Source organism: Solanum stenotomum, chromosome 7 (assembly GCF_019186545.1).
Source record: "Solanum stenotomum isolate F172 chromosome 7, ASM1918654v1, whole genome shotgun sequence".
Taxonomy (NCBI): Eukaryota; Viridiplantae; Streptophyta; class Magnoliopsida; order Solanales; family Solanaceae; genus Solanum; species Solanum stenotomum.
Genome location: NC_064288.1, coordinates 7,208,615 through 7,220,206, shown reverse-complemented (window position 1 = coordinate 7,220,206; position 11,592 = coordinate 7,208,615). Strand labels below are relative to the sequence as shown.

The following is an 11,592-nucleotide window of genomic DNA, read 5'->3' as shown; positions in this document are numbered from 1 at the left end:
AAGAAGTATGTTTTTAAACACAAATAGCTAATATAATATAATATTTTTGGGAGTATTATTGAGCACCGATGGGGAAGAGTTTATACAACTATCAGTCCCCTTAAACCATGTAGCCATCATGGGTAGAAAAGGGTCATACTGTTTAGATGAATCGTTTTTGCATAGACTAGTGGATCCACTTAGTAATTCAGGACTTATACCTTTGGCCGGGTATAGGATGCGCTGGCAACATGAGGAAGATCGATGTATCATCACAATAGCTCTTATGTGATGGTTGTCGATTAGAGAAACTCCCACAACAGTAATTGCATGGTTCCTCAAGGGGTTCTGCTTAGTATGAATGGAAGTATGAGACTTCATTCATGCATTGCACAAGTAGACTTTGAGAAGGAGAATGGTAAGTCTTTTATGATATTATGATTATGAGTTGACATCATGTTTTAAACAGTTTTCTTTGTTTCTTTATATTTGCACTTGTTTTAAACTGTTTTATAATGAAATGAGTTCAGTTAAGTATTCATTAGTTGAGAAGAGCCAAGGTAAGTGTTTCTTTAGATTCTCTTTCAAGCATATGTTGTTTTAGCATTTCAACTCGCATACTCGTACATTCAATGTACTGATTCCAGTTGACTTGCATCGTCTTATGATGCAGACACAGGTAACTAGGATCGGCATCCAGCGCCCCATTGTTTCAGTTGAGCACTCCAAAGTCAGTGGTGAGCCTCTTTGTATTCCGGATGACTCCTTTATTGCTTTTAGTTCTTTACAGGATTTCATTTGTTAGGATGATTAGGGGTCCTGTCCCGACATCCATATCAGTTGTTTTAGAGGCTTCATAGATAGTTAGTCAGATGTTAGCTCATTCGTCATCATTTTGTTATTGATTTATATTCAAATTTGAGTTGCCATTTTGGGTAAGTTAAATGTTTATTTTCAAAACATTAAGAGTTCAGTTTGAGACAGTTAAGTTGTTTAGCATTTGAATTCCTTTCTTATTACATATAGTCTTCCACTGAGTAAGTAAGCAAGGCCAAGGGTTCGCTTGGGGCCAGCAATGGTTCTCGAGTGCCGGCCACGTCCAGGGTGTAGGCTCGGAGCGTGACAAACTTGGTATCAGATCACAGAGTTAAAGAGTCCTAGGGAGTCTACGAAGCCGTGTCTGTAGAGTCTTATTTATCGGTGTGAAGTGTGCCATATCTATAATTAGGAGGCTGTAACATTTAGGAACTATTTCACTTCTTTCATATTCAATTTGTGCGTTAGAGTTTGATCTCTAAAAAATTTCCCTCTAATTTGTGTTTGCGTGTGTTTTCAGACAATCATTCCTTCACGAAAAGCAATCAGAGGTCATCCTGCCAGTAGAAACGTCAAGGAACAAGGGGTACCTAATGCGCTAGAAGTGTAACCCCAAGGAGAGGTCACCAATGCTGAATTCTGTGAAGTTATCCGGATGTTAAGTCAAGTTGCGACCTATCAAGTTAGACAGAGAGGTAATCGACAGGAAGTGGCTAATACTTCAAGGATCAGTGAGCTTCTAAGGATGAACCCCCCAAGCTTCACAGGTTCAAATGTCACTGAGGATCCGGAGAACTTCATTGAGGAGTTGAAAAGGTTATTTGATGTGATACATGTTGCTGATGCAGAGAGGGTGGAACTAGTTGCATACCAAATGAAGGGTGTCGCTAGAATCTGGTTTGACCAATGGAAAAAGAATAGGGTTGAGGATGCACCAATAGTGAGTTGGGTTGTGTTTGAGAGTGCTCTCATGGGGCATTTCTTTCCCCGTGAGTTGCGAGAGGCAAAGATAAGAGTGTTTCTCACCCTTAATTCGAAGTCTATGAGTGTTCATAAGTACAGTCTGAAGTTCACACAACTTTCCCACTATGCTCCGGAGATGGTTGTTGACATAAGAAGCAGAATGAGTTTATTTGTTGCTGGGTTGTCTCGTCAGTCAAGCAAGGAGGGTAAGACAATTATGCTGATAGGGGATATGGACCTAGCAAGGCTTATGATCCATGTATAACAAGTTGATGAAGATAAGTTGAAAGATAGAGAAGAGTTTAAGAATAAGAGGGCTAAGACATCAGAGGACGAGTTCAGAGCTAAGCCTGTCTATTCTCAGGGTAGTATGGCGCAAAGGGGTAGTAAGTCTCCTGCCTGCGCTAAGTGTGGTAGGAACCACCCAGGTATTTGTCGTGAGGGCTCTACCGGTTGTTTCAAGTGTGGTCAGGCTGGACACTTCATGCGAGAGTGTCCAAAGAACAAGCAGGGAAATGGTAATGGCGGCAATAGAGCCCAATCCTCATTAGTTGCTCCACCAGACAGGGTTGCACCTAGAGGATCTACTTCTGGTACTGGCGGAGGAGCAAATCGCCTTTATGTGATCAACAGTCTCCAAGAGCAGAAGAATTCACCAGATGTTGTCACTGGTATGATTCAAGTCTTTGACTTTACTGTTTATGCTTTGCTAGACCCAGGAGCGAGTTTGTCTTTTGTAACTCCATATGTTGCTATGGATTTTGATGTTAATCCTGAGCAACTTAGTGAGTCATTTAGTGTTTCTACACTTATTGGTGATTCTATTCTAGTAGAGAGAGTCTATCGTGATTGTCCCATTTTCGTCAATCACAAGAGTACCATGGTTGATCTGGTAGATTTTGATGTCATTCTTGGTATAGACTGGCTTCATGCCTGTTATGCCTCAGTTGATTGTAGAACTTGAGTAGTCAAGTTTCAGTTTCCAAATAAGCCAGTCTTAAAGTGGAAAAGCAGTTCAGCAGTGCCTAAGGGTCGTTTCATTTCGTACCTTAAGGCAAGGAAGTTGGTTTCTAAGGGGTGTGTCTATTACTTAGTTCGAGTTAATGACTCTAGTGTTGAGATATCTCATATTCAGTCAGTTTCAGTAGTAAGAGAGTTCCTAGGAGTCTTTCCAGATGATCTACCCGGAGTTCCTCCTGAGAGAGAAATAGACTTCGATATAGACCTTCTTCCAGATACCCGTCTTATATCTATTCCGCCACATAAAATGGCACCAACAGAGTTGAAAGAGTTATAAAAGCAGTTGAAAGTAACGGAATGTGATATTCCAAAGACAACATTCAGGACCCGTTAAGGTCATTATGAGTTTTTGGTCATGTCGTTCGGTTTGACCAATGCACCTACAGCGTTCATGGACCTTATGAATAGAGTCTTCAAACCTTATTTAGATATGTTTGTTATCGTCTTTATTGATGACATACTAATCTATTCAAGGAATTAAGAGGATCATGCTAGCCATCTCTGAATAGTTCTTCAGACTTTGAAAGATAAGGATTTATATGCCAAGTTCTCTAAGTGTGAGTTTTGGCTTGAGTCTGTGGCATTCTTAGGTCATATTCTGTCTGGAGATGGAATTAGAGTTGACACTCAGAAGATTGAGGCAGTGCAGAGTTGGCCTAGACCCACATCTCCAACTGATATTAGGAGTTTCTTGGATTTGGCTGGCTATTATAGAAGGTTTGTAGAGGGATTCTCATCCATTTTATCTCATTTAACCAAGTTGACTCAGAAGACAGTGAAGTTTCAATGGTCTGAAGCTTGTGAGTAAAACTTTCAGGAATTGAAAAAAAGGTTAACTACTGCCCAGTGTTGACCTTACCAGAAAGTTTCATGGTGTATTGTGATACATTTAGAGTTGGTTTGGGTTGTGTGTTAATGCAAAATGGCAAGGTTATAACTTATGCCTCCAGACAGTTGAAAGTTCATGAGAAGAATTACCCAACCCATGACTTAAAGTTGGTTGCCGTAGTATTTTCTTTGAAAATATAGCGTCATTATCTTTATGGTGTGCATGCGGATGTGTTCACCGATCATAAGAGCCTTTAGTATGTATTTAGTCAGAAAGAGCTTAATCTCAGACGGAGAAGGTGGCTAGAATTACTCAAGGGTTATGACATGAGTATTCTTTACCACCCAAGTAAGGCTAATGTTGTTGTTGATGTCTTAAGCAGGTTGTCTATGGGTAGTACCGCCCATGTTGAGGAAGATAAGAAAGAGTTAGCAAAAGATGTGCATAGACTTGCACGATTATGAGTTCTACTAATGGATTCCACAGATGGAGGAGTGGTGGTAATGGCTTTTGAACAAGGAGGAGATAGTGTTTTAAGGTATCAAGGTGGATTGTGTGATTGGGTGTACTTGAAAGTTTCACCCATGAAGGGTGTTATGAGGTTTAGGTAAGAAGGGGAAACTTAGCCCCTAGTATGTTGGTCCTTACAAAATTTCCAAAAGGATTGGCAAGGTAACTTATGAATTAGAGTTACCACAAGAGTTAACAACGGTTCATCCGGTATTCCATGTCTCCATGTTAGAGGAGTGCATGGGAGATCCTTCACTTATCATACCAACCGAAGATATTGGTATCAAGGATAGCTTGTCTTATGAGGAGATTCATGTTCAGATTCTAGATTGTTAAGTTCGCAAGTTGAGAACAAAAGTGGTAGCATCAGTCAAAGTTTCTTGGAGGAACCAGTTTGTTAAGGAAGATACTTGAGGAGCTAAGGAAGATATGAAGAAGAGATACCCACATCTCTTCGAATCTGGAGAAGTTCCGAATATAGGTAGTAATCCTTTCTTAGTATTTATTTTTAAGTTAGCATTTTGTAATTGCTTTGCTTGTTGGGTGTTTGATCTTGATGTTTCCACCCTTAGCCTAGTAAGAGGAATCTCATTCAAGGACGAATGTTCCCAAGGGGGAGATATTGTAACATCTCTCAAATTTGAAATAGCTAGGAAGAAGCTAAGAATTGGAAATAGTCATTTTTGGAAAGAATTGAAAATCTGGAAATTTGTTTAAGTTAGGAAAAATGAGTTTTTGGTCAACTTCAATTGCCTATAACTCCTAGATCAGGATGAGTTAGGTGTACTTCCATATATGATCGGAAAGCTCTTGGAATTATCTTTACAATGCCGCCGAGTTTGCGCGATTCCAAGTTCGTATGAGTAAGTTATTCCCTTTGGAAGTTGGGTTGTTGGATTAAGGAAAGTCCAAATTCGAATTTTTGAAGGGTAGTTTGGTCTTTTCCTTACCCTTTTATTTTGATTCGTTTTTGGTAATTACTTAGGGGTCTAAACTGAACTTAGTTAGTTTATGCTTTTGGAAAAAGAGTTAGGGTTTTGAGATAAGAGAAAAGAAGAGGAGAAAAGAGAAGAACGTTCAAGATTTGTCAAGATCGTCGAGTTTGGCTTGTGGATTTCGTTGGGGGTGATCCCTACAAGGTATGTGAGTCTTTCATAGCGTTGGGTTCATTCACCCACGCTCCAAACATGTTTAGTTCAGTGAAATTCGTCCTAAAAGAGCTTTAAAGTTGATGTTCTTGACATTTATTCTTGAATTTGAATGTCGTTCTTGAATTGGACTGAATTGAGGAGTCTTTGAGATCTTTGAGTCAAATTATAGAGATGTTTTGAGTTAGGTTCTTAGGTACATATGTTGGGTATCTGAATCTAAAGAGTTTTTGAGAAAAATAGTCGAGTTTAGGTGAATAAGGGCTGGAAAACGAAGAAGAAAAAGTCGAGCAGATTTTGGCACGTAAGTCCGCGTCGCGGACTTGCTCCCCCAGTGCACAAAAAGTTGCGCCGCATCGCGATTAGGACGCAGACTCATCTGCCTCGAAATTTAATTTTGCGAGTAATTATTTAAAATACCTTCGCGTCGCGAACTTGTTCCAAGACGGTGATTTCGTGACTTTTCTCATGTTTAGCTATCTAGAATTATTCATAAACATCATGAGATCTTTCCAGTCATAAATCATAATCATTGAATCCATAATTCAATTCAAGGTTCAGTTAAGAGTCAAGTCAAGAGCAGTTAAGAATCAAAGTCAAGAGTCAAGTTAAGATAAGTCCTTAAAGTTTTCAAAAGTCTTTCACAAATGTTTTAACTTTGTTTTAAGACTTAAGTTTTGAGTTCAGTAAAGAGTAAAGTTGAAGTTCTGTTCTTCAAAGAAGTATATGGGGACTAAGTATTCCCAAAGAGATTTAAAATGTTTTTACATTTAAATTAGAACAGAAACTGAGATTTCCAAGGTAGCCTTTGATCTAAGTTTTTGAGCACTAATCTCAAATCACAGAAGAAATATGTTTTTTAATAAAAAGAGCTAATATAATATAATATTTTTGGGAGTAGTATTGAGCACCGATGGGGAAGAGTTTATACAACTATAGTAATTCAAGTCTTATACCTTTGGTCGGGTATAGGATGCGCTGGCAGCGTGAGGAAGATCGTTATATCATCACAATAGCTTTTATGTGATGGTTGTTGGTTAGAGAAACTCCCATAACAGTAATTGCATGGTTCCTCAAGGGGTTCTGCTTAGTATGAATGGGAGTATGGGACTTCATTCATGCATTACACAAGTAGACTTTGAGAGGGAGCATGGTATGTCTTTTATGATATTATGATTATGAGTTGACATCATGTTTTAAACAGTTTTCTTTGTTTCTTTATCTTTGCACTTGTTTTAAACTGCTTTATAATGAAATGAGTTCAGTTAAGTATTCATGAGTTGAGAAGAGCCAAGGTAAGTGTTTCTTCAGATTCTCTTTCAAGCCTATGTTGTTTTAGCATTCCAACTCGCATACTCGTACATTCAATGTATTGATGTCAGTTGGCCTGCATCGTCTTATGATGAAGACACATGTAACTAGGATAGACATCCAGCGCCCCGTTGATCCAGTTGGGCACTACAGAGTCAGTGGTGAGCCTCCTTGCATTTCGGAAGACTCCTTTATTGCTTTTAGTTCTTTTCAGGATTTCATTTGTTAGGATGATTGGGGTCCTGTCCCGACATCCATGATATCAGTTGTTTTAGAGTCTTCATAGATAGTCAGTCAGATGTTAGCTCATTCGTCATCATTTTGTTATTGACTTATGTTCAGATTTGAGTTGCCATTTTGGCTAAGTTAAATATTTATTTTCAAAACATTAAGAGTTCAGTTTGAGACAGTTAAGTTGTTTAGCATTTGAATTCCTTTCTTATTGCATATAGTCTTCCGCTGAGTAAGTAAGTCAGGCCAAGGGTTCGCTTGGGACTAGCAATGGATCTCGAGTGCCGGCCACATTCAGGGTGTAGGCTCAGGGCGTGACATAAAGAAATCATAAAATTAGTATTTTGTGTTAAATGGTACATAAAAGAAATAGAGTTGAAGGGTAATTTTTTATTATTTTTTTAAAAAAATACTTTTTTTTGCCTTTCACTCTCTTAGAGAAAGTGTGATGCACACACTCTGCCACATCACTTAGAAGTGCCAAAATGGAACATAAAAAATGGAGTTGAAGGGTTAAAATGGAACAAGGCTGAGTTGGAGTGCCCAAATGAAATTTAAGAACAAGTTTAAGGATCTGCATATGTGTTTGGCCAAATGTAATTTAACTTGATACAAAGTTACCCTATCTCTACTAGGTTTTTGACTCATTAATTTAGTTCATCATAGAGATTGATTTATTTGTAAATATATTTTAAATAACGTGATTGTGTACAAATTTTATAGACAGATAATGCATAGAATTTAAACAAGTGTAATTAATTCACCATTTTTCTGCAAAAAATAACATTTTCCTTTTGTATGTCAGAAGGAACCTTAATGTATGGAAGGCTTGAGTCCACGCTTGGTCCTTTATGTCCTCTTCCCAAAGATATATATGGAGCCTTCTTTCCATGCTCTTTATTGGTTCATTCTACAAGTCACATCTATTTCTAAGGTAACAATATCTGATTTTAGTTCCTATAACTTCTTGTTTTTTTAGGTGCAGGGAAAGAGAAAAAGGCTAGTGAACTAGTGTCTAGCGATAGGACCACCTCCACGAAATTGCATGACGCACAGTAGCGGAGTTAGAAATTTTAAAAATGTCACTCATGGAATTCAAATTACATGTGTCTTGAAGCAATTTTCTAGTCACATTTGCTTCTATATCAAGGGAATCAACAATTTATATATACATATAGTTTTACCTCATTTGCATAGTAATGTTATGATATTATTGTAAGGAATGAGATTCGAGTCACATATTGATTAATTGGGAAGTTGATGTGAGGTTTATATACTCTTGGGCTCTCCCTATTTAATAGCTAGTTTTTGGGGTGTAATTTTCTTAAAATTGTATCAATGGTTTCAGTGTCCAGTGCACAACCGTCCAGGATGACGGATGCAAAGTGTGGTGGTTTGTTGTGATAATATTATACATAGATATGCCTCTTAACTTGGCTTCAACTAACATTATTTATGCCCTCCAACTTTAGGTGTGCACAAGTATTACTTAAACTTGTATAAAATTAAACAAGTAGACACACGTGTCCGACATGACATAATACACGTAGGACAAATTTGTCTATTTGTTCAATTTTATGTGTTTAAGCATCTACTTGTGCACACCCAAAATGAGAGGGCATAAATATCAATTGAGGCCAAGTTAAAGAACACGTTTATGTATGATGCCTAATATTATTGTAAGGAACGAGACTTCAGTCCCACATTGGTTAAATGGGGAGTTGATATGAGGCCTATATAGTCTTGGGCTCTTCCACTTTAATAGTTAGCTTTTGACGTGTTGTCCTCCTAACGTTGTATTAAATAGTATAATTTTGAGACGAAGGGATTTCAATTGTACTTTTTGAAGCATATAATAGCTCGACCATGCCTCCAGCATCCAAAATTTATCAAAACCCTAGTAATATATACTTGGATGTTTAAGGCACATGGGACATATGATATTTTGACATTGATCATGATGGCAGGTCCAATGTGGTCGGAGCAATGACAGTTACAAGGCTTACGTACAATTCAGAAGCCCACTTGCACGAGACATATATATGTGTTTTATAAGCATATTGTCCCAAATTTGATCTTATAAATTATAGTGAAAAGGAATATATGGATCAATGGGCATGCATGTGATTTGAGTCACAGATATTATTATTAATCAGTGATGTTAAAGTGATGACTCATGATGTAGTCATCTTAGTACAATCTTGATCATTATGAGTTATAATCAGCAGTTGTGGAGCTAGAAATTTCACGAAAATAGCACAACAAAAGCTCTTTTTAAAAAGGAGAAGAAAAAATTATTGCTAGTGAGATTCGAACACCTCATTCAAGACATCTAAAACCCGTCCAATGGGTCTGAAACCATTGGGCTACAACAGCCTATAGTGTCAAAGGTGTCCAAAATGTGTAATTTAATCAGTTCGTATATCATTTTACTTGTATATATAGTATTTTTTTAACGAAAGATGTCCAATTGGACACCTTGACATGCATGGGGCTCCGCCCCTATTAACAAGTAACAAAAAGGGCCCTCTTCCACCTTCCCATGTTTGAAATAGTTAGGAGGTTACAAAACTTTCCTGATGTAATTAAAATGAGACCTTTGAAAGTGTAGAATACTCCGGTCTATCCTTAATAAGAGGTCTCAATATCAATCTCAGCAGATCCTCCTCCTCCCTCCATCCGACTTCTCACACAATATGGTAGTTTGTTAATGATGACTGAAATATAAATTATACTCCTTTTGTTCTATTTTAACTATCATTTTAGCTTTTTTCACATCTATTAAGAAAAAAACAAAGATAGGCTTAGAACGTACTAATTAAGTCAACCCTATTTAATAAATATAAAGGTAGACTAACTTTTCCTCTTAAATATTGTACACAACTTTTTTTAATATGTTGAGGGTATAGTTGCCGGTTGGGAATAATTGTCAACGTTAGTCTTGAATTACTATAGTAACAATTATTTTGGACAAACTTTTGTGAGGTAAGACGACAGTTAAAATAGGACGGATGAGTAGTATAATTTGTTGTTTGGTAGACGCGATAGTATGTCCAATAACCATAATAACTAACGTTTACATAATCAAATAGGAAAAAAAGAACAACATAATAGTAGCAGCATTGATGAAGAAAGACAAGTGATCCAACTACCAAACCTCCAAAAGAAAACTTTTCTAGCTTTTAGGAAATAGCCACCCAAAATGGCTCCCAACATGATAACCCTTTATTCCTACTACCACTTGCTTTGCACCTTGTTGGTCTACTTGAATACTCTCCTAATTTACTACTACCATTTTCTTCATCATTTTGGATTATTACATCTTCTTCTCCATGTCTACATTCGTCGTGTATTAACAACGAAAGCTTGAGCCTACCATTAGCACGTTCAACTCGAAAATTAGAGTTCCAAGAAGTGATTGATGTTGCTTTTAATAATAAACGACCACCTTCGCGATGAGGCCTAATTTGTACACCTTCATTTCCACTCATTGAAGTTAGTGGAGGTGGATAACTAGCTGCCCTTCTGATTTTTTTCGCGAATTCTCTACATTTTGATCGTTGAACTCCGTGAAAATTAGTTTCTTTTTCCATCAATAAAGAAGAGAATTCCCCAATGTTTTCACTAATGTCACTGCCTGTTTCGCTTCCTAAACTTTCAGTGCACATATTCAAACTATTTGTGTTGAGAGAAGAGAGTTTCACAAGAGGATGAACATATACTTTGCTCTCTTCATCGCTTTTTTTCGAGTATTGACAAGGATTTGCAAGTGCTTGGATAAAGCTCCAGCCACCAACATTGTCATTTTCTTGTTCAATTTCATCTTCATGTTGACATATTTTAGACTTTTGTGGAAATGTGATAGGTTGTGGGAAATTTGATCTAGGAGGTGCCATTTTGGGCTCTAGACAAGATTGTAGCCCTTGATATAGTGTGGAAGTTGAGGTCATGTTTAGAACAGAGGAAAAAACAGAGGATTTGGTCTACTTATATTTAACTTGAAATGTGAAGTTTTTGAGTGTTGAAAAAACCATATGCTTAAATGAGGATAATTAATTTTTAACTCATTGGGCCATGTTTGGTTTATAAAATGTACCTAACCATAAGGGATAATGCTTAAGAGGGTGGCAAATTGAAGGTAAAAAGGGAAACAACAAGGATAGAAAAAGGGAAGGTAGAGAATGGATAGAACATGAAAGAGAAGTGAAAGGGGTAAGGTTGAATTTATAGGACCAAAAAGTAACCACTTGAGGTTTTTTTCCTTTTTTTGGGTGGGGTGGGTGGGTGAGGGGATGGCTCAGGCCTAGGTGTTCATCTGTATCCGTTCAGTAAAAAAATTACATTATTTATATATGATTAAAATTATTTTTATGTATATATAGTAAATGTTGAATCTCCTTTGATTTGTTCGTTTGTTAATTTATTCATATTTTGAACCTGTTATGCTATTGATAGAAGGGGTTCTCTATTTGCAAGGGAGGAGGAGTTGAACTTTTGGTGCCACTAGAATTATTTAGCTTTCGCTCTGCCACACAATAAATTGAGGAAAAGAACAAAGAAAAGTGGGAAGCTACAAATAATTTGAAGATGGACTGAGTTATTATTATTTTTTCTTTCCTTAAGCTAAAATTTGATTGGTGAGTTTTAAGAATTTCTTTTAGAAATAATTAATTAAATAGCGTGTGGATTTTGGAGGGTTGTTCACTTTTGCCATCCAAAAGTAAACCAACAAAAAGGATTCCTTCTGATATTTTTTTGATATATATTGCTTTTTTTCACACACCT

The 11,592-nt window shown here is 37.1% G+C and overlaps 1 protein-coding gene across 1 annotated transcript; it reads right to left on the bottom strand.

The window, feature by feature from the left end:
• Window positions 1–9,876: 9,876 nt before the first annotated feature.
• Window positions 9,877–10,974, bottom strand: LOC125871287 (protein FANTASTIC FOUR 3-like). The gene has a single exon (XM_049551879.1). It carries the CDS (start codon window positions 10,755–10,757, stop codon window positions 9,990–9,992), a length of 768 nt encoding a protein of 255 aa, XP_049407836.1. The 5' UTR covers window positions 10,758–10,974; the 3' UTR covers window positions 9,877–9,989.
• Between the last annotated feature and the right edge of the window lie 618 nt (window positions 10,975–11,592).